The 23,815-nt window shown below is 46.3% G+C and overlaps 1 protein-coding gene across 1 annotated transcript in view; it reads left to right on the forward strand.

Moving 5' to 3' along the window:
- SFRP1 (secreted frizzled related protein 1) overlaps window positions 1-19,071 on the forward strand; it is a 49,405-nt gene extending 30,334 nt beyond the window's left edge. The window contains exon 3 of the mRNA XM_074383836.1: window positions 15,529-19,071. Within this exon, the coding sequence (XP_074239937.1) occupies window positions 15,529-15,851 (323 nt within the window). The 3' untranslated portion in view covers window positions 15,852-19,071. The remainder of the gene's footprint in view (window positions 1-15,528) is intronic.
- The last annotated feature ends 4,744 nt before the right edge of the window (window positions 19,072-23,815 follow it).

Genomic DNA, 23,815 nt, shown 5'->3' on the forward strand with positions numbered 1-23,815 from the left:
CATGAGGAGTCTCTCAGCGAAGGAGCCAGCACCCGCTAGGCCTCTGCTCCCCGTCTGTCACGTGGAATGGCACAAAGTCCTGCTGATCATCATGTGTGGAGTGTGTCAGGTGTTTTGTAAGGGCTGTCTTCATGCTTAGGCAACTCTGCGACCAAGATGGTGCTCTGGTGCTGCTGTCTGCCCTGCAGGGTGGGCCTGGGGCACATGGAAGCAAGGCCCCTGGGTAGAGTGTCTTGGGCGGTGTTGCCATCCGAGATGTAGGATGTTCCCATTGCTGTGGTCTGGGCTTCCCTACTGGATTTCAGAGACAGGGAAGGGAAATAGGAAGATTCAGATGTGGATAGCCAGTGCAGTCTCCATGGACTGAGATGAATGGGTCCATCGCAATGAACGAACATATTCGTCTTGCAAATGACTACGCTGGGAGCCAGAGAAGTAAAGTGATTTTACCCCAGTTTATGCAAGAGGTTAATGGTGGAGACTAATCCACTGAACCATGGGTCGGGGGGAGGGTTGGTCAGCTGGGGTCTGCAGACTCTGGAACTTGGGGTCCTTTCCTCTGAAATGTGCTGCCTCATGCCATCCAAGCTTTTGTTTTCTTGACTTTGCAAGTACCCACAGCTCTGGAATAGACCTCAGCAATTCTGTAAGTGGTGCTGATCACCTCGCCCTAGCTCCCCTATGTCTTGGACAAGCCTGTGCCAATTTTGCTGGCTTCCACCCGAGCTCCACTGGGTTTAGGGGGCTGCCCCGAGCCTCTAGGATACTTAGACGTCATCCAAGAAAGAGTCCTTAGAATGAACTACTGTGAATAACCAAGGTGACAAATCAAACAACCCACCCTGTCCCAACCTTCAGGCTCTTTAAACCAGTGGTTCTCAAGCGTGATCCTTAGGCCAGCAGCAGTAACCTCACTTGGGGACTTGTTAGAAATGCACATTCCTGGCCAGGCATAGTGGCTTATGCCTGTAATTCCAGCACTTTGAGAGGCCAAGGCGGGAGGATCTCTTGAGGCCAGAAGTTTGAGACCAGCCTTGGAAACATAGTGAGACACCATCTGTACAAAACTAAAAACAATTTAAAAAAAATTAGCTGGTGTGGTGGCTCACGCCTGTAGTTCCACTTATTCCGGAGGATCCTTTGAGCCCTGGAGTTCAAGGCTGCAGTGAGCTGTGATCAAACCACGGCACTTCGGCTTGCGTGACAGAGTGAGACCCAGTCTGTGAAAGCAAAAAGCAGTGCAGATTCCTGGGCCCCATCTCTTGGCTGCTGACTCAGAAACTCAGGGTGGAGCCCCACGGTCAGCGTTTTTCGCAGTCCACCAGGCACTTCTGATGATGCCTACTCCTGCGCTTGTCTCTTAAGCCTCTCTCAGAGTGAGGGGTAGCTTGCGGCTTTTGTGAAGCCCACTCCCCATCTTTTCCCTCCCAGGAGACCAGCCCATGTTTCAGCTTGCTGTTTGGGCAAATACCGGACAGAGCGGGAGTAGACTGGAGAGGAATGAAGAACCAGTGACCCCATGGTAGGAAAAGCTGTTTGCCTTGGCAGGTTTGCTGGGACTCAGAGCCAAGATTCAATCAATCCCGATGATGGACTTTATTTAAGCAATTCTTCTGTTCTTCTCTCTCTGCCTTTTGCATAGGGTGGTGGTTGGGGGCTGGGGGTGGAGGAGGCTAAGGTGCATACTGTGAAGTGGAGGGGCTACAGTTCTTCTCTGATCCACTCTGAGGCCCAAACCCTTGCTCCCCAAGGCACCTGCCTTCCCAAACGAAACCATGACAGGCAACTCTTTTCTCTCAGAGCAGGACTTTCATTTTGCACCATTAACTTAATTGGGATTTAACAATCTAGGAAATCAAGCAGTTAGACAGCAGGATTCCAGGTAGCTGACAATGATACTGCTGGTGTGTATGCACTGACCCTGCTTGTGTGTATGCATTGATGCTGCTGGTGTGTATGCACTGACGCTGCTGATGTATGCACTGACCCTGCTCGTGTGTATGCATTGACCCTGCTCGTGTGTATGCACTGACGCTGCTGATTTATGCACTGACGCTGCCGGTGTGTATGCACTGACGCTGCCGGTGTGTATGCACTGACGCTGCTCGTGTGTATGCACTGATGCTGCCCGTGTGTATGCACTGACGCTGCCGGTGTGTATGCACTGACCCTGCTCGTATGTATGCACTGACGCTGCTGGTGTATGCACTGACGCTGCTGGTGTATGCACTGACACTGCCGGTGTGTATGCACGGACGCTGCCGGTGTGTATGCACTGACACTGCTGGTGTGTATGCACTGACACTGCCGGTGTGTATGCACTGATGCTGCCCGTGTGTATGCACTGATGCTGCTGGTGTATGCACTGACACTGCTGGTGTGTATGCACTGACGCTGCTGGTGTGTATGCACTGATGCTGCCGGTGTGTATGCACTGACGCTGCCGGTGTGTATGCACTGACCCTGCTGCTGTGTATGCACTGATGCTGCTGCTGTGTATGCATGGATGATGCTGCTGTGTATGCATTGATGACGCTGGTGTGTATGCACTGATGCTGGTGTGTATGCACTGACGCTGGTGTGTATGCACTGATGATGCTGGTGTGTATGCATTGATGATGCTGGTATGTATGCATTGATGATGCTGGTGTGTATGCATTGATGACGCTGGTGTGTATACATTGATGACGCTGGTGTGTATGCATGGATGACGCTGCTGTGTATGCATGGATGACGCTGGTGTGTATGCATGGATGACGCTGCTGTGTATGCATTGATAATGCCGATATGTGTGTGCACATGTGTACACGAGCCTGTGTGTGTGTGTGCATTCATATGTGAGCACTGGGGAGAGGGCTCTGCAAAGTTGCAGTCTCTACTCTTCTGCCTGGCTACCGTTCCAAGGTGTCTGGGGTCCAGAAAACAGGACAACTTCAGTTAAATAATTTGTCCCGAATGAGCCAGTCAGGAGCATTTTCCACACCTGTCTTTTTTGTTTTTTTTGGAGATGAGAGAAAAAGAAATCTGCCTTGGGTCTTGTTTTTTCAGTTTTGTTTTTCTCGTGTGCAACATATGTCCTGTAGTCAGCAAATGCATCTGAGTATGCAGCGTGCGGCTTGTGGTCAGGGGAGAGAGGCTGAGTTATCGTGACAGGGCACAAGCCCCTTTCTCTGCTAAATGAATTAATGATGCCAGACTTCGGCTCCTGCTGGGAACAGAGGGGTCTGTTAAGCTGCCACTGCAAGGCCATTGTCAGTAGGACTTATCTGGGCCCTAGTGCTGCAAAGCCAGCTCGCCATGGTGCCCAGACCTCTGCTGAGTGTTGGAAGGAGGCTGTGGTTGCTCGCAGCCAAACGCCATACCCAGCGCTGTTACGAATCTCATTTGCACAGCTGGACTTCGGGAGGTGCTTTCTGCCTCGGGCTTCAGGGTTACTTATCCAAAAACATGTGTGATCTGGGGCTAGGAGGCAGGAAATCAGTGCTCTGTCTTCACGGCTTAGTGGGGCTTTGGTATCTGAACAGACTTTTCCACTTGGATGCTCTGTGGGGTAGCAGGGGTGGAGCAGACCCGCGAGACTCGTGCATCGGGGTGCCTGTCTGTGGGCCCTTCCCAATCAACCAAGCTGGGCTAAGCTACTTTTGTAGAGTTTACAGACTGGTGTGCTGGCTCACATCTTTGAGAGCACTTTGAGAGGCTGGGGTGGGAGGATCACTTGAGCTCAGGAGTTCGAGACCAGCCTGGGAAAGATGGAAAGATCCTGTTTCTACACAAAATTAAAAAATTAGCTGGCTGTGGTACTGAATGCTTGTAGTCACAGCTCCTCAGGAGGCTGAGACTGAAGGATCACTTGACCCCAGAAGATCAAGGCTGCAGTGAACTATGATGGCGCCACTACACTCCAGCCTGGGTGACACAGTGAGACCCTGTCTCTGAAAGAGTTTGCCAGTCTCACTGTGACTAGCTTGTCCTCTACTTCTCAGGTGATCTCTTTGGGAACCTTAGGCCCCTCTGAAAGAGAAAGCAATTTAGGGAAAGAGCAAATCTTTTAGGAATCAGAGTGTGTGGTCTGGTATCTGCCTCTTGGTGATTTTTTTTTTTTAAATCAGTACCTTTTGGAAAAAATGGATCCAACTGCTTGCCCTGTCCTCCCAGATGGCCCGGCCCCTGTTCATCCCTTCTAGTTCTAAGTAAATAATTTGCATTCTAACCCAATTGATTTTTTTAATCTTATCTGAAAAATGGTGAAGACTGACGTAATCAGCAGACCGCCTCCCTCTTCCTCAAAAAAGAAAAAAAAAAGGAAACAACAGAAAGCTGCTTGAGAAAGCAGAATTCTTACTCAAACAAAACCCTTAAGAATCCCTAAGGAAGGTGAAGGGTCTGGACGTGTTCGATCTCTATATTGCCTTCATAATCTGACATTTTGTATTTATATTTTACATATACTAACATTCTGTATTAGACTGTAAGTTTGTTACATTTTAAATTTTTGATTCAAAATAAATATAGTTTGAAAGGTAAATAGGAATGAAAGATTTTAAACAAAAACTGCAGTTCTGGGCCGGGCGCGGTGGCTCAAGCCTGTAATCCCAGCACTTTGGGAGGCCGAGGCGGGTGGATCACGAGGTCAAGAGATCGAGACCATCCTGGTCAACATAGTGAAACCCCGTCTCTACTAAAAATACAAAAATTAGCTGGGCATGGTGGCGCGTGCCTGTAATCCCAGCTACTCAGGAGGCTGAGGCAGGAGAATTGCCTGAACCCAGGAGGCAGAGGTTGTGGTGAGCCGAGATCGTGCCATTGCACTCCAGCCTGGGTAACAAGAGCGAAACTCCTTCTCAAAAAAAAAAAAACCAAAAACAAAAAACTGCAGTTCCTACCTCTAGTTCCTATGACCTAGAAGTAATAATTTTCAAGTATTTTTAGTGATTTCTTCTTATTCACCAAACTGGGGCAAATAAATAACATGCTTATAATTTGATTCCTTACTTTGAATATTTAGACATTCTTTGATTTTATGTTATTGGTTAAAGATTTATGTCTTACACTGTCTTTCCAATATAGTTATATCACATTTTGATTAATATTCAGTGTTTATTATAATTATGTAAATATTATTCGCAGCTGAGCCATGTAGTGTACTGCATATTTATTTCCTTTCTTTCACATGTTTTGTTTTTCCTTGAGGTGGTAACTGCCCCATTTTATTTGCCCAGTTACTTAGGTTCGTATTATGAATTCAGCCCCAAACTTTCTGGCAGATATGGATCGGGAAATCAGCCTGAGCTCTTTCCTGCCATTGGTCTGGGCTGATGGAGCTTTAGGCCTGTTTGTTAGACAGCGTTCTTTAGAGAAACAGACCCAATAGGAGATGGGAGAGGAACTTCATTAGGGCCATTGGTTCACAGGATCAGAGAAGTCTCACGAGAGGCTGTCTGCAAGCTGGAGAACCAGAGAAGCCTCGAAACAATGCAACCCCCAGCCTGGGGCTGAAAGCCTCAGAGGCCCCAGGAGGCCACTGGCGCAAGCCCCAAAGTCCCAGAGTTGAAAAATATGGAGTCTGACCTGCAAGGGCAGGAGGAGAGAAACAGCCATTATCCTCTCCCTGCTTTCCTCTGACTGCCCTTACAGTCAGACTGGGTGGTGCCCGCCCACATTGAGGGCTGGGTCTTCCTCTGCCAGCCCACTGTCTCACATGTCAGTCTCTTCTGAAACACCCTCCTAGACACACCCTGGAATACCCTCTTGGACAGACACGCATCTCCAGCCTTCTCAGCATTCCTCAATCCAAGCTGACACCTGAAATTAACCATCGCAGCCTGCTGCACAGTTGTTGTGGAGAAAACATCATTTGCTTTTCCTTTCTTAGGTCAGACCAAGCGTTCCTTTTATTTTCTTTAGGTTAGACTTTTGGTTTCCTGAATCCTATGTCTTGTTTAATTCTGCATTTTAAAAAAATAGGTAAGTGAGATGATGGACATGCTAATTAGCTTGATTTAATCATTCCTTCTTGTATACACATATCACAGCTTCACATTGTAACCCGTAAGTGTATACAATTACTACTTTTCAATCAAAAGTAACATTAATAATGCTTTCTTTCTTTCTTTCTTTTTTTGAGACAGTCTTACTCTGTTGCCCAGGCTGGAGTGCAGTGGTGTGATTTCAGTTCACTGCAACCTCTGCCTCCCAAGTTCAAGCAATTCTCTTGCCTCAGCCTCCCTATTAGATGGGCCCATAGGTACGTGCTACCATGCCTGGCTAACTTTTCGTATTTTTAGTAGGGACAGAGTTTTGCCATGTTGCCCAGGCTGGGCTGGAACTCCTGAGCTCAGGCAATCTGCCTGCCTCTGCCTTAAGTGCTAGGATTACAGGTGTGAGCCACTGCACCTGGCTAGTAATATATTTTTTAAATAAAAAAATTCTGCATTTTTGTAGAGCACATCATTGAGTAGCTTCCTAAGAAAAGATACATGGGAGATGATGTTTTAAAACCGTTTAATGCCTGAAGATGTTTTTATTCCACTCTTGCATGCTGCTTGATAGCTTGTCTCAGTATCAAATTTGGGAATTTTAAAGGTATTGATTCATTCTCCTCCAGCTTCTAGTGTCACTACTGATAAATTCAGTGCAATTGGGATACTGATCCTTTGTATTAGATTTCTACTCTTTTCTCTTGAAGATTTTAAAAGTTCTCTTTGTCCTTCATATTTCTAAATGCCATGATTCTTTCAGCTGGATGTTTTTTTAACCTGAGGACTCATGTTCTTCATTTCTGGAAAGTTTTCTCGGATGATTTCTTCGATATTTTCTCCCATTTGTTTTCTTGGTTCTTTCTTGCTATAATACCTTTTTCTCAGACATTAAAAGTCTTGGACTGATACTTTATCTTTTTCTTTTCTCTCTTTCCCATCTCTGTTATTTTGTTCACCTTTTCAGGAAATTACTTCAACCTTATCTTAGAACAACTTTTTAAAAATATTCTTGAAAAAAATTTTTTTTGAGGCAGTCTGGCTCTGTCACCCAGGCTGCAGTGCAGTGGCCTGATCCCAGCTCACTGCAACCTCTGCCTTCCGAGTTAAAAGTGATTTTCTTACCTTAGCCTCCCTCCCAAGTAGCTAGAATTATAGGCATGTGCTACCACACTGGCTAATTTTTGTATTTTCAGTAGAGATGAAGTTTTGCCATGCTTGTCAGGCTGGTCTGGTCTTGAACTCTTGGCCCTAAGTGATTTGCCTGCCTCAGCCTTGCAAAGTGCTGGGATTACAGGCATGAGCCCCTGTGCCCCACCTCTTCAACATTATCTTTAAACCAATTGATTTTCTGTTACTGAAGTTAAAGATTTATCTCTTTTACACTGTCTTTCCAATATAGTTATATCACACTTTTGGCTAATATTGAATGTTTAATTTATTAGAATTATGTAAATATTATTTGCAGCTGAGCCATGTAGTATACTGCATATTTATTTCCTTTCTTTTACATCTTTTTACTTGTACTGCATTTTATATTTCCTGTCTTATATTTTAAATTTCCAAGTAATCTTTCCTGATCTCTGAACATTCCTTTTAATAGCTTTTTGCTTTGGTTTTAGGAATACAAAGGTGTTATCTAATTTATTATCATTTAAAACAACTTTTTTTAAGGCAAGGTCTCACTCTCTTACCCAGGCTGGAGTGCAGGTGTACAATCATAGCTCACTGCAGCCTCAGTCTCCCCAGACTCAGGTGATCTTCTCACCATGGCTTCCTGAGTAGCTGGGACTACAGGCATGCACAACCATGCCTGGCTAATGTTTTTTTTGGTAGAGATGGGGTCTCACTGTGTTGCCCAGGCTGGTCACAAACTCTTGAGTTCAAGCAATCTGCCTGCCTCAGGCTCCCAAAGGGCTGAGATTACAGGTGTGGGCCACCATGCCTGACCATATTATTTTCTAAAGTTTTTAAAAAGTACTATTTTATGTACAGAGAGCTAGCATGGTTTCCTTCACTTGGTGGATGCCTTGGCTAATCCATTCAAGGAAGCTCACTTAGTCTAACTTAAGAAAACCTATTTCCTGTGAGTACTGATGGAAACACTGGCAGCACATATGGAGACTGTAATGACAAGAGTGAGAAGCCTGGCCTAATTCTTTTGGGTGGCTCCAGGAGAGCTGCTGGTGACCCATCTTGCTTTTAGGGGTGCAACAAGGGAAAAAGTGAAAAGCTTTTTAAATACTCCCTGCATTGCCTCTGTCATCTCTGAATTCCTTTTCTTCCTTTTCTGTTTTGTATGTTACGGTCTCTGTCATTCACGTTCGGAGGCTTTCCTTAAATACCTACCAGTCTTTGACTTCCATTTAAATTTAACAGTGAGATAGGACGCTGGAAGCTCTTTGTGTACCTGAAGGGTGTGTGATTTGTTGGGCCTCACTTGAGAATTTTGCGGAAGGCCCATGGGTCTTTTCTTTTGAACTATTATTAAGTTGATGCAGAATTAACTATGGTTTTTGCAATCGAAAATAATGGCAAAAACTGCGATTCCTTTTGCAACAACCTAATAGTTTTAGAGAAAAAACACTCAGTCCTCTGAAACAGGCATATACGTGCTGTGTTCTAATACCCGAGAGTCTCATCCTTCACTTTGCAGACTTTCATGTAACCCTTTGGTGTTCACGCAGCAGCACCCTGTCCTCCTCTGTGCCTGGTGTACCCCAGCTGCAGGCTGTCTGCAGGTTCAAGCCTTCTCTTTTTTTTGAGATGGAATCTTGCTCTGTCACTCAGACTGGAGTGCAGTGGCGCAGTCTCAGCTCACTGCAACCTCCACCTTCCAGGGCCAAGCAATTCTCCTGCCTCAGCCTCTCGAGTAGCTGGGACTATAGGCCTTCTGTATGGGATGAAGCCCATGGCTACTGCTGGAGTTGGTGATGGCAGCCACCTGGACTCATGGCCCAGGAGAGTGGGTCTGAGTATCCCTATATAAACTTGACGCCAGTCCCAACGTTGACAGCCTCTGTGACGGAGCGTCTGGGGCTCCCAGTTCAGGAACATTTCTGGGACCTGAGGCAGACGGGCTGTTTCTTTCTGGCATCCCTGTCTGCATTTTAGGTTTTATTCTCCCTTTCAAGCCAGATTCTACCATCCATTTGCTTTCTATTACGTTGATTTGCTCTTGCTTCCTTTGCCACTTCATTGCATGTGTTTATAACTTGTTTTTGACTATCATTTTAAACTGACTTCAAGAAGAATGGGGATGATTGCATGTGTCCTGTCTAATATGTGTGGCTTGCGTGCCCAGGAGTGCCCCTTTGCACTGAGTCCAGAAGCTTGGTGGTATGGCTTCTCTCTTCCTTTCCCTTCTTATTGAATATTAGCTCTCTGGAATTCACCCTCACCACTCTGGATCCTGGCCTCCTATGTGTTGGTGTGCTCCCTTAATCACTCAGTTAAGTGCTCTAGTTTCAGACTCACTATTACTTCTTTTTCTTTCTTTCTTTCTTTTTTTTTTTTTTTAGATGGAGTTTTGCTCTTATTGCTTAGGCTGCAGCGCAATGGCATGATCTTGGCTCACTGCAACCTTCACCTTCTGGGTTCAAGCGACTCTCCTGCCTCAGCCTCCCAAGTAGGGTTTGGGATTCTGGGCATGCGCCATCACACCTGGCTAATTTTGTATTTTTGGTAGAGACGGTGTTTCTCCATGTTGGTCAGGCTGGTCTTGAACCCCCAACCTCAGGTGATCTGCCTTCCTCGGCCTCCCAAAGTGTTGGGATTACAGGCATGAGCCACCGCGCCCAGCCAGACTCATTGTTAAAGTCTTTAGCACTTAGGGTTGAGGGTGTTCCTGCGGTTTAAGTGTACCCTGTGGTTTTCAGGACACTGGGCTGCCTGGTTTCCCAGCTGGGCCTCTCATGGCTTTTGTAGTAACTCTTCCTTTGACCCCACAAAGGTTCTCTCTGGCGTTCCTCTTCCTCTCTGTACTTTACCTTTCATTACTACTGTCATCTGCAATCAGAGGAGTTACAAGATTGATTCCTAATGCAACCTCATGCCCGCCTTTCCCCACAGACCCTTCCTGGACTCCGACAGCTGTTGCACAGGACTGGTATGAAATGACTGGCTCCGGGCCAATGGCTGCCTTACGTTCAAAGCCATGGGTCAGATATCTCAGGCTTGGGAGGGTTGGAGGCACTATTCATAGAAGCAGGGAGTCAGGAGGAAGACACAGCTTTGAAGAATGTGAGGCTTTTGGATGGTATGTGATGACTTCTCATTTCAGCTTCCCAAATAGGGTCCGCCTTCTTGTGGAGCCTACCAAGGAAGTATATTTTGTGTGCAAAAATGGCTTGGGTGACTGCAAGTAGAATGAACGTTTAATGGCCTACTTAAGTGTAACGGATTATTTTAAGGTTTCCTGAGCAAGGTCCAGAGAGGCCCCTGTTGCAGGGAGCCGAGGTGGTAGCTTAGTTGTAGCTGTATCCCTCAGGCACAGCAGGGAAGCATGGAGGGAGCACTCGGTAGGGACAGTGCTGGAGACAAGCTTTGCCGTCTCCCAGAAGTACCCAGCAGGGGCTCCTCGGATGGTCAGTCCACTAGGCCTGCAGTCGGACGGTGCTCTGTACTCTACAGACAGAGAACTGAGGCCCAGAGTAGAACCCAGGTCCCAGGACTCTATCCAGCTGTTGCCTCAGTGTTACCTTCTGGGGCTTCTCCTGTTTGCCCACCACCACCATTTGCATTGCAAATTCAGCCCATGGGCGACATCGCTGGGACCCAGGCACTGTGAGCACGATGGGATGGGGTGGCGTGGGGTGGTGGTGATCAGCTCGGGGCTGCTCCCGGGCCAGCACCCACCCTCACCCCTACAACCTGGGATGTGGCGTGGTGGGGGTCTGTACACACACCCACGAGGGAAAATCCACCCGGGACAGCTTTTGATCTCTTCAACATTGTCGGTAATCTGCACCCCGAAAACAAACCCTTGAAAGACGGAAAGATGTTAGTAATTTCTGGCCATATGTGCCTTCTTCCCTGCTCTCCCCACCTCAGAAAAAGAAAGGGGGCCAAGTGGCAAGACAAGAAGTAAAGTCTAATGTGTAACACATTCCCATCATCTGATTTCTCGTCCCTCGCTGCTCCCCCACCTATGTAAACTACATTCCTTTACATGGTCATGGCAAAGGAACATTAATTTTTGATTTCAGTTGTGATTAAAGGCAAGACAATCAGAAGAGTGAAATAGTTTCCACTGAAGCAATATCATTTCTAGCCGAGTCATGGTATGTATGGCAGGAGAGAGTGTGGTTTTGGGGTTAGGTGTGGGTTCTGATCCTGATTCTGTCTCTTACAAATGGTGGCCTCATGCTGTTGTTACTTAACCTGAGTGTCCTTCTCCTTGATTGTAATAAAGTAGTACTGATGCCTTTTTTTTTTTTTTTTTTTTTTTTTTTTTTTTTTTTTTAAAAGAGAATTTCTCTCCTGTTGCCCAGTCTGGAGTGCAATGGCGCGATCTCGGCTCACTGCCGTCTCTGCCTCCTGGGTTCAAGCGATTCTCCTGCCTCAGCCTTCTGAGTAGCTGGGATTGTGGGATTGCAGGGATGTGCCACCACGCCCAGCTAATTTTGTATTTTTAGTAGAAATGGGGTTTCTCCAGGCTGGTCTCGAACTTGTGACTTCAGGCAATCCACATGCCTTGGCCTCCCAAAGTGCTGGGATTACAGGCATGAGCCACTATGCCTGGCCTATTGAGGCCTTCTTAACATGGTTGCGGGGAGTGTTAAATAAGGAGTCATAGATAGACATATCCCATTCTCATCTGCAGAGCCCAGCACGTGGTGGGTACTGTATTACGACGGCTCACTTCTCTGCAGAAAAGAGGGCTTCTGCCTTGTCATCTGGAGCATGCATTCATTTCTCCTGGTGATGTCCTTGTACGCTCTTATAGCAATGCTTGGCTCTAGCCTCAGACTTTGGGAAGGAGGTTGGCGCTTTCCTGAGGACCTGAAGCCACATCTTGGAGAGTCTTGTGAAAGGAGCAGAGTTGTTCTTACTCTTTTGAAACTGTGCAGCGCTCTTTGCAGCCTTTCTTTGAGATGTGGTTTCTACCATTCCCACTGGCTCTGTTTTGCAGAGGGATGGCAGAGAGGGAGCCTGCCTGCCTTTCCCTAGGCCTGGGCAGTGAGAGTCTTCTTACTGGTCTCTCACTCCACCCCACTGAGAACGTTTCTCATTGAGTGAGCCACAGACTAGAGCAGGGGCAGTCTTCTCCTGTGTGAACCCCCAGGTACAAGATCTGCGAGCCAGCCGTGGAAGCTGAACCAGGAGTGGGCCTGCGTGGGCATGTTGGGGCGAGGCCGTGGGGGATTTCGGCTGCTTTCCATGATGGCACTCCCACTTGCCGGTCACCACTGTGCTCTGTCCTCAGTAGGGGTGGGGTCCAGCCTAATTGGGAGACTGGGACGCCCCCAGGCTGGGAGAGGGGTGTGAAGAAGGCACTCGCTCGGGAGAGCGCTCTCATGTGTGCTGGCAAGTGTGGAGTAGCCTGGGAGGGCAGTGCTCATTTTCAGCTGGAGAATTCTGCTCACTGGGGCCTCATTCCCATCCCCTCTGCCGCCCTTGGGGTGAGACATTGCAGGCCTGGGGTCATAGTGGGCCTCAGTAAGAAAGCAGAGGGAGACCATCTGATTTACTGACTTTGACACATTCATGAAAGATTTCTTCCTAGCACTCTTTTCTCCTCTTCCATATTCTTGGGTTAGCCAGAGGAATGTCTTTCTAGTCAACTCACTATTAAATAATAGGCCAGTCATGGCTCACACCTGTAATCCCAGCCCTTGGGGAGGCCAAGGCAGGAGGATTGCTAGAGGCCAGAAGTTTGAGACCAGCCTGGGCAACATAGCAAGACCCTGTCTCTACAAAAAATGAAAGTGAAAAAATTAGCCAGACATGGTGGCATGCACCTGTAGGACTCTTGAATCCAGGAATTCAAGGCTGCATCACCACCCTCCAGCTTGGGCAACAGAGTGGGACCCTGTTTCTAATAAATAAAATAAAATATTACATAATAACGCTTTCACAAATGCAATTTCTCCTTTGCCAGAGAAGTCTCTTTCGACCAGAAAATACTCTTTTGCCATTGTGTATGTGAAGTCATTTTGAAACGTAGGTGAAACTGGGAGGAGGGTCTGAGCTCCTCCCCCTGATTTTCTTGGTCCATGCAATCAGTATTCCAAGTTTGGGGTTCAGTCTAAAGAATTGTAGAAACATGGAGTCAGCATGGATAACATGCAGATTAAACGTGCCCATTTAGACATAGGTTTCAACTTATGATCAGTGACTTTAGGCAAGTCAACTTAACCCCCTGTGCCTCAGTTTTCTCATCTATTAGATGGGAAAATAATGATACCTTCCTTCTGGAGTTGTTAGATGAGGATGAGGAAAGGCACAGAAAATACCCAGCTCATGTCCTGGCCGGTCACAGGCTTTCACAATTGTTAACCGCTGTGACTGAGCTCAGGTTCAAGACTTTTCTCAGCGTGTGTGGGAGGAAGCCTTGCGTTATTAAAAAGAGGGGGCTTCGTAATTTTGTGTTTAAAAGAATTCAGAAGATAGACAAATTATGTGGTGACTGCCACCTAGAAAGCGATTGCCAGCTCCTTTGGGAATATCTGGGGCTGGCCGGTGTTATCGGGGAATTGATTGTATCAGCGACACCATGTGTTCAGTGCGCTTCCTTCACAGAGCGCGTCCACGCTCATTTATCTTCATCAGTAGCCCCTGTGGAGTCATCACTACAGGATGTGGCTCACGGGTTAAAACTGTTCATTCAGCATCCATGGGGACAGAGGAAAGAGAAAGCGGAGTTGGTGGGTGGGCTGGTTTTCCCTTTCTGCTGGGGGTTGAGAGGAGAAGCAGCCTGGGTACAATATTGGATTTGAAGAGAGCTCATCACCTGGATTTTTCAATTAGGGCTTCACCAGGACTTGCTCTAATCTGCCGGGGTGTCAAAATAGATTTGGATTTTGTGTGGGTCTCCTCAGTTGGTGGGGATTTGTGGTTGACTAGCAATTGACTGATATCAGCAGTACCTGCTATCTTACTGCTGTGGAGACCCAGTAGTAGAAACTGATTTTTCCCATGCTGTGGTTGGACGTTGATGTTCAATGCAGCAAGCATGACAACTTGAAACAATTTTGAATTTTCCCTTTCTGAGTGCACACACATAGTTCTGCCTGTCGTTTTATAGGACCCAACTTTCAAGGACTTGTAGGTCTTTCAGTGTTAAAATACTAAATTAATAACTTGCTCTTAAAACAAAACCAATCTAAAAGAAACCCTCATGGCTCCGCATGGTGGCTCATGCCTGTAATCTCCACACTTTAGGAGGCTGAGGAGGGACAATTTATTGAGTCCAGGAGTTCTGGGAAACATAGTGAGACCCATCTCTTTAAAAAAAATTTAGGCGGGTGTGATGATGTGTGCCTGTCGTCACCGAGACTTGTGAGGCTGAGGTGGGAGAACTGCTTGAGCTTGGGAGTTTGAAGCTGCAGTGAGCCGAGATTAAGACACTGCACTCAAGCCTGGGCAGTCGAGTGAGACCCTGCCTCCACGACGACATCAACAAAAAACAAAAACACTCAGGATTTTTTTTCTCTGAATGCTGAGATCAATAGCGTCAGATCATGTGGAGTAAATTGGGTTATAGGACACTTTCTTCTCTTAAAGCAGTGTATGATATTCTGAGTCAATGGGTTTTTAAAAAGAGCAATGTGATTTAGTTTTGAAATTTATTTGAGGATCTTCTGGCACCAGTGGCCATTACAAAGATACCACTGGACACCACAGAAGTGGCAGAATGAGTAACTGAGACCTTGGCTTATTTTATTTTATTTTTTTTGAGATGGTGTCTTGCTCCGGCTGGAGTGCAGTGGTATGATCTCGGCTCACTGCAACATCCACCCTCTGGGTTCAAGTGATTCTCCTGCCTCAGCCTCCTGAGTAGCTGGGATTATAAGTGCCCACCACCACACCTGGCTAATTTTTGTATTTTTAGTAGAGATGGCGTTTCACCCTGTAGGCCAGGCTGGTCTCAAACTCCTGACCTCAGGTGATTCACCCTTCTTGGCCTCCCAAAGTGCTGGGATTACAGACCTTGGATTTTACGGATCAAACTGCCTCTTTCTTGACTTGTTACTTGCCTTTCATTTTCTTCTCCACTTCAGCAGTACGCTTGGGTCATTGTTTTAGATGAAAAACTGTGTTCTACAGTAAACACTGGAAATTCCAAAAGACATGCGGGAGGGCAGCAGACACTGGGTTTGCTACTTGTGCGATGGGATTATTAGAAGCTCCAACCTCAGCATCGTGCAGTATACCCATGAAACCAACTCTGCATGTGTGCCCCTGAATCTAAAATTTAAAAAAATACGTAAAAGAAGAAAGTGTAAGCAAAACAATAAAATAATAAAATGCAATCACTTGGAGGATCAAAAAAAGCTGCATTCTAAATGCTTTCTCTTCCCTGCTTTTCTTCTGTCCTCTCCCTCTCTAGCACTGAGGATGAAAATAAAAGAAGTGAAAAAAGAAAACGGAGACAAAAAGATTGTCCCCAAGAAGAAGAAGCCCCTGAAGCTGGGGCCCATCAAGAAGAAGGACCTGAAGAAGCTCGTGCTGTACCTGAAGAATGGGGCCGACTGTCCCTGCCACCAGCTGGACAACCTCAGCCACCACTTCCTCATCATGGGCCGCAAGGTGAAGAGCCAGTACTTGCTGACGGCCATCCACAAGTGGGACAAGAAAAACAAGGAGTTCAAAAACTTCATGAAGAAAATGAAAAACCACGAGTGCCCCACCTTTCAGTCGGTGTTTAAGTGATTCTCACGGGGGCGGGGTGGGGAGGGAGCCTCAGGTTGGGGGGGCGGGGGGACAGCGCCCCAGGAACCCGGTGGGTCACACACACGCACTGCGCCTGTCAGTAGTGGACATTGTAATCCAGTCGGCTTGTTCTTGCAGCATCCTGCTCCCTTCCCTCCATAGCCACGCTCCAGACCCCAGGGTAGCCACGGCCGGGTAAGGCAAGGGCCATTTAGATTAGGAAGGCTTTTAAGATCCACAAGGTAGAGCAGCAGCCACCCCGCAGGAGGAGGTGACAAACCATTTCCACCAGCGACGCAGACACTGAAGTACAAAAAGGGGGACTGGGCAGAAAGTGAAAGCCAGAACAAACTGTTTTCCAACTTGTTGGTGTTGATCTACTGGCTGATCTCTGCCTTTCAGCTAGAACATTCTAATAACTGGCAAGTCATGTTGATTTCAGGTCGAGTCGTTTCTTTCTGTCTGCTTTAGGTGGAAACAGACCCATACCACACTTACAGTTAAGGTCAAGGCCAGAAAGTGATAGGCACGGGGGGCGGAGGGGGGGGGGGAAGTGCAAATCCATTACGTAATAGTGACAGCAAAGGGACTGGGAGAGGCATCGCCGACTCTGCCCACCGTCTTTCCTTGTGATTGTCTTTGGATCCAAATCAGCCAGTCTCAGATGCTCTGAAAGTTCAGTTTCTATGAGCCCAGGGCACAGCCTTATCCCCCAGACATGTGGAGGGGCAGCCTTTGTGTCAGAAAAAGGAAACCACAGTGAACCTGAGAGAGACGGCAATTTTGGGGCTGAGAAGGCAATGTCTGGTAGTTTTCAAAACGCATAGTTAAAAAAGAAACAAATAAAAAAAAATTTTTAGAACAGTCCAGCAAATTGCTAGTCGGGGCAAATTGTGAAATTGGCTGAAAAGCTTAGGATTCTAATCTCATGCTTGTTCCTTTTCACATTTTTAAAAGAACGACAAACACCCACTGATTTTTCAAGGTTTTAAAAAAGTCTACTTTGAACATTTGAACATTATGCTAGAACAAGCTCTCCTGATCCGTCCCAGGCTGCTTTCCCGAAGAGCAGCTCTCCCCAGGCCTTTGCCAAGGGAGGCGGATTTTCCTGGTGGTGCAGCCGGAGCCATGTGGCCCTCCTTCCTGAAGAGTCCTGGGTTGCCCTAGAACCTAACGCCCCCCCCCAGGCAAAACTCACAGTGCTTTCCATTGTTTCCTTTCCAGTAAAGAAACAATTCTTTGAACCTGATTGCCTATAGATCAAAGACATTTGGAACAGCCTGCCTGTCCGTCCCCCTGCACTTTTTACATACTTTTTTTCACTTCTGCAGATGGAAAGTTGACAAGGGTGGGGTGTCCCCATCCAGCGAGAGAGTTTCAAAGACAAAACATCTCTACAGCTTTTCCCAAGTGCCCTGAGATATTTCTCAAAGCCCTTATGTTTTATCAGCGATGTACATAAGCCAGTTCACTTCGGCAAATTTACCCCTCCTGTCCAGTGTACCGGAAGTAGTTCTAAAACAATTCATATTAATTTTTCCCCCGAAGTCGGATTCTTAATTCTCTGCAACTCTTTGAGGACCTTTGTGATCGTCCATCTGGGCCAATGCTTATACCCAGTGAGGATGCTGCAGTGAGGCCATGAAGTGACCCCTGTGGCCCTGAACTGACCTGGAGGAAGGGATGGTAGATTCTGTTAACTGTTGAAGATTCCAGTATGAAATCAGCATGCCCACCTAGTTACCCACCTGAGAGTTATTCTGATATAATTAACCCCTCACAATTAGTGATCCTATCCTTTTAATCCTTTTTTTGTGGGGTTCTCTCTGACCTTTCATCGTAAAGTGCTGGGGACCTTAAGTGATTTGCCTGTGATTTTGGATGATTAAAAAGATGTGTATATATATTAGCTAATTAGAAATAGTCTACTTTTCTGTTGTCAAACAAATTCAGAGCAAGTTCTTGAGTGCATGGATCTGGGTCTTAGTTCTGGTTGATTTCACTCAAGTGTTCAGTGCTCGTATGTATCTGCCTGTTTTGACAAAGTGCCTCATGCAACCAGGCCCTCTCTCTGCAGCAGAGTCCTTGGTGGCAGAGTCCTTAGTGGAGGGGTTTATCTGGGACGTTAGCAATGACCACAGAGTATGGAAGGGCAGGTGGCTGTGCTGTGTAGCTCTCTAAATGGGAATACTCAGGTAGGAAGTGACAGCTTCAGAAAGAGCTCCAAATGAATTGGAAATGTGAATCACAGCTGTGGATTTTATTACCGCCTCAGAGACCTAGGACTTTGAGTTCCATTAGTTACTTTAATGAAGACTGTAGACCCATAGATGCTTTGTCTCTATCACATCAGCAATTTCAGAACCAAAAGGGAGGCTCTCTGTAGGCCCAGAGCTACACTATCACGAACCTTTGTTTTTCTCCACAAAGTATCTAACAAAACCAATGTGCAGACTCATCGGCCTGGTCATTGGTTTCCGAGAAGGATGTCTGCATGTGATTTGCCAATTATCACTAGGGCCAAGGTGGGTTTTGTAAAGCTTTACAATAATCATTCTGGATAGAGTCCTGGGAGGTCCTCGGCAGAACTCAGTTAAAGCTTAGAAGAGTATTTGTCGTTATCTTAGAAGATAGCATGGGAGGCGAGGATTCCAAGAACATTTTATTTTTAAAGTATCCTGTGTAACACTTGGCTCTTGGTGCCTGTGGGTTAGCAGCAAGTTCTCCCCAGGGCAGAATTCAATCAGAGCTCCAGTTTGCATTTGGATGTATAAATTACAGCAATCCCATTTCCCAAACCTAAAATCTGTTTTTCTCATTAGACTCCAAGTAACCAGTTGCTGTGTCATAACTTCATAGATGCAGGAGGCTCAGGCATCTGTTTCAGGAGAGCACCCTAGGCAGCCTGCAGGGAATAACGTACTGACCATTCTGACCTGTTACCAGCAGATACACAGGACACGGATGAAATTCCCGTTTCCTCTAGTTTCTTTCTGTAGTACTCCTCTTTTAGAGCCTAAGTCTCTTGCAAAAGCTTTGAATACTGTGAAAATGTTTTACATTCCAGTTCACTTGTGTTTTTTTTTTTTAACTGCATTTTACCAGATGTTTTGATGTTATCGCCTATGTTAGTAGTAATTCCCGTATGTGTTCATTTTATTTTCCTGCTTTTTCAGCCATGTATCAATATTCACTTGACTAAAATCACTCAATTAATCAACGATACTGTGAGCCGTGACTTTTTTTCCCCAGCCAGTCATACACTCCTCACCCTCTCCAGGGAAGCCCACGTGTCTTCTTCCTCTTCAGTTTCTTCAGTGATGCTTTCCGGTCCCAGTTCAACAGCTTGCAAATGGTAACTGGGTGTGGGTGGGCTGAAGGAGAACTTGGGAGGCACCACAGGCTACCGGTGGCCCCCACACTCCCATTTACCATCTGCTCCTAGAAATAACTTCCAGAAGTGTTTCTCCTGGCTGTGTGTGTTTCAGATCAGAAAGAAGGTTAAAGGCTTGCTCTACAAGAATGTAGCTTTCAGCCCTGCCTGAATTTCTTTTCCATGTTTCTTGTGGAAACATGCTCTTTCCCTTCCGGCTCAACTCAATGTTAGAATTACCAACTAGAATTGGAAAACTTGTTTGTATCTGGAGTCTTAGACCCACAGGAGGCCTTGGAGAGGAACACATCCATCCACCCTGTTAACGTAAGATGGGGCTATGGCTGGGATTTCCCAGCGAATGTGGGACTTCCAGGTCACTCGCCTGGTTGGAATGAGAACCGGGGGCTCCTCCTTCCCAGTTGCGTAGGTATGACGTCTGCGCTCACCACCGAGCTTCCCCTTTGAACTCAGTGTGCTGCTCTGTGCCCAGCCCAAGCTGTTTCATATTAGGTTCTGTGCTTCTCGCCTAAGGAATTCTTCCATGTGACTTCTAATTCTGCAAACAATTACAGTGATGACTTCAGTGAACGTAGTTCCCTGATCAATAAGTCACCTCCAAACCACAGACAACTGACAGTTTGACCCAGAAGTGATAAAATATTCCCAAGTTACCCAAATCCACATCCAAGCACAGGGATACAACTTTTTTTTTAAGGCGTGTTATGAAAACTTGTGAACATTCTATCGAAGTCATGTTATAGTCCAGAAAGATTCTCCCACACTAATGTACCTGACTGGTGAAATAGTGAGATGCTAGCGCAGCCAAGGAAAATGTCCATATTTTTCCTTTTAGTTCCCCTGTGGTTAACAAGAAAGGACATTTGGTTAGGCTGGGTGGAGATGTCATTGTCACGCTCCACTGAAGCCCACTACCATGATCACCATTTCCCATTTCTTTTTATGTCTGCAAAAGGATGATGAAGTGTGTACAAAGGTATCTCAGCTCCAGCTGCTAGAATCACCATGGAGTTTGGGGTACCCAGGGGTCAGTCCTCCTTGAGGCTTGTACCTCAGAGATGCTGGCAGCACTTGGAACCACAGGCTTGTCCTCAAGCTGCATGGCACCTACACCTCTTTAATGAGCAATTTTGGTGCTCCCCTAGGCAGGAGGTATAAAAGACAAAGGGATACAGACTTAGGTTCGCCTTAACTTCGAAGGTTATCTCTCCACCTTGGGTCCAGAAGTCTAGCAATTCACCTTTGCTCCTGAGGGAGGGACACTGCACTAATCATCCAACAGGAACTGAAGGGCAGAGGGAGAATCGTTCTGAAATTTCAGCCTATGTTAGTATCACCAAGGGGGACTTGCTGACATGCAGGTCTTAGCTCCCACCCCCAGACATCCCAATTGGGAAAGTTTGTTACGGTTGGTAAAGGGGCTCTAGAACCAAGACGCTAGACTTCTCTGATGCCAGCAGTCCATGGGCACTTACTTTGCAAAACATTCTCATAGGACCTGTGTGGCTTGGGGATGAGAGGCAGGAGGTCATTCTGTTGTCTCCGTCTCCCCACACCCACACTTCATATTGCCACAGTCCTTTCTGAAGCTCCATGAGTTCGTCTTACCTGGCATGAGTTAATAGAGGCAAGTTAAATGCAGGGGAATGAGCCAAATGGGACATTGGGCTGTCCAGGGAGTGTTTCTCATATTTCAGTATGTATGTGAGTCACTAAAAGACCAGCGTTAAAATGCGGATTCTGTTGGGTAGATCTGAGGTGGGCTTGAATTCTGCATTTCTTTTCTTTTGTTTTCCTCTTTTTTTTTTTTTTTCTGGTTTTATTTGTATAAAGACAAACATGGCCTATCCAATGGAGCTTTGTCAAATAATCCATAAGTACCTAACGTACACATGATCACAATGCTTTTAATACCAAAAAAGCTTATTTTTCTTAATCCGAAGATCACTTTATATAATTATTCTTTTTGCAGACTACTGGTTGGCCATGTTAACACTTGAATAATCTTTAAAAAGTTTTAAATATGAATTTTGGATTTGGGGGCATGTGCAGCTTGGTTACAAGGGTATCATGCATGCTGCTGAGATTTGGGCTTCTATTGATCCTGTCACTCAGATAATGAACATAATATCTAACAGGAGGAGTTCCAGTTCTTGCCCTCTTCTCCCTTCCCCTTTTTGGAGTCCCCAGAGTCTATTCTATCTTTATGTCCATGTGGACCCATTATTTTGCTCCCACTTATAAGTAAGAACGTGGCATTTGGATGTGACTGCAAAGAACATGATTTTGTTCTTTTTTATGGCTGTGTAGTATTCCACAGCATATACGTACCAGGTTTCCTTGGGTATCCAGGTGAGGCTGAAGCTGTGAAACTGCCAGTGTGCAGAGCGGACTTCGAGTAGGGGAGCTCTAACAGGAAAGTGAGAATGGCTGATGCTTTCAGGTGCGTCCTCACCCCTGCTACAGCATCACCATCTCTAGGGTCAGCACAGCTCATCTCCTAGGGACTCTAAATATTGACATGCTTTGGAATGGGAAGAAAACTGAACCAGAGTCATGCTTATAAACCCAAAGTTGGTCTGATCTCAACCCACCCATTAGATTTCATTCTTGTCCCAGACTTATGGGTTGATTCTTTTCCCTTAGACTGTGCTCATTATAGGAACTCACAGGTTGCTTCCTCCCCCCATGCCGGCAACCTTCCCCCCCTGCCCCCCGCCTATTAGCATTCTTGACTGTGCCCCTTACCAAACTTTCCAGTGCCCAGCCAGCAAACCCAGACCCACCAAAGGTTGGTGGAGTTAACCAACTGGTGGTATTTACCTGGACAGCTGAAGTTATATAGGAATTTGACAACATAACTGGGACTTATCCTGTTCCATTTGCTCATGTCTGGGCAGTTTCAAACTCAGGTTATGGGAGGAGCCATGAAAGAGAGGGGAAATTGAAGTCTTTGGAGGGAAAATCCCACCCCTGATGCATTGAGGATAGCCTGTCACCTGGGCTGATTTACTAGGGGAGCAGAAGGTAGGAATTGCTGTCAGCAAGATCTAAGGGAGGTCACTTTTTGCAGGTTTGGAGAAGAGGGGCACCAGAACAAGCTCTGAATAGGAGCCGAAAGCTCCTGTGTCTTCATACATCTGTGGACTGTTTAGATACGAAGGGGTTGTACCTAATCATGGAGAGAGTTGTTTGCTTAAATAAAGGAAGGGAAAGCTGCATGTGTGTGTAAGGGGAGAAAGAGGAGGTGGGAAGAAGGAGAAAGGGGCCAGGAATTTTTTCACAGCTCAAACCCACATGCGGTTATCATTAGGATGACCTTCCCATCACCTGAGCCACACGACTGGAGGATGGGGGCTGGTGAGGAAAGAGTCAGCATCCAATTCCCAGGATTTCAGCTAAATTCTGATGTTGCAGTTGCAAGCCCTAAGGAGTTCTTACCTCCTCCTTCCCTGGAGTGCCTGTGTCCACAGTCTTACAGCTGTGTACCCTCAGGAAGACTGCCCATTGGCTGGCCGGGTGGGATCCAGGGCTCCAGCTGCTCTGAGATCCTTGGGTGTCAGGGCTTACATATAAATAATGCAATCAGAACCTAGAGCTTGTCAGCATGGATGCAGTGAAAAGGGAATGCTTATGTACCGTTGATGGGAATGCAAATTAGTATAACCTCTATGGAAAACAGTATGGAGCTTTCTCAATGAACTGAAAATAGAACTACCAACCGATCTAGCAATCCTGCTGCTGGGCATTCACCTAAAGGAAAAGAAGGCATTATATCAAAAAACACCTGCACCTGTATGCTCATTACAGCACAATTCACAACCTAAGTGCCCGTCAACCAATGAGTGAATATAGAAAACGTGATATATATATGTGTGTGTGTGTGTGTGTGTGTGTGTGTGTGTGTATATACCATGGAATATTACTCAACCATAAACAATGAAATCATGTCTTTTGCAGCAACTTGCATGGAGCTGGAGGCCACTACCCTAAGTAACTCAGGAATAGAAAAGCAAATGCTGGCGTATTCTCACTTATAAGTGGAAGCTATGCTGTGGGCACACAGGGGCACCAGAGTGGTATAATGGTCTCGAACTCCTGAGCTCAAGCAATCTGCCTATCTTAGCCTCCCAAAGTGCTGGGATTATAGGTGTGAGCCACCGTGGCCGGCCCAGGGTGGTATAATGGACATTGGAGACGCACAAGAACAGAGGGTGGGAGTGGGATGAGGAACGAAAAATTACTTACTGGGTACAGTGTATACTGTGTGGGCGACGGTTACACTAAAAGGCCAGACTTCACTATACAATCATCCATGTAATCAAAAACTATCTGTACCCCTACATCTATTGAAATTAAAAAAAAAAACCCAACTGCACATTAAATTTTCTTCTAAGGAAGAGAATTAGAAAATAAACAGAAGGTTCTGCTAAAATGCTTTGCACATGATCCCATCTCTATTACGCTTTTTATTTTAGTTTTATTTATTTATTTATTTTGAGTCAGGGTTTTGATCTGTCACCCAGGCTGGAGTGCAGTGGTGTGGTCTTGGCTTACTGCAGCCTTAACC

The sequence above is a fragment of the Saimiri boliviensis genome, chromosome 13 (genome assembly GCF_048565385.1).
Source record: "Saimiri boliviensis isolate mSaiBol1 chromosome 13, mSaiBol1.pri, whole genome shotgun sequence".
NCBI lineage: Eukaryota > Metazoa > Chordata > Mammalia > Primates > Cebidae > Saimiri > Saimiri boliviensis.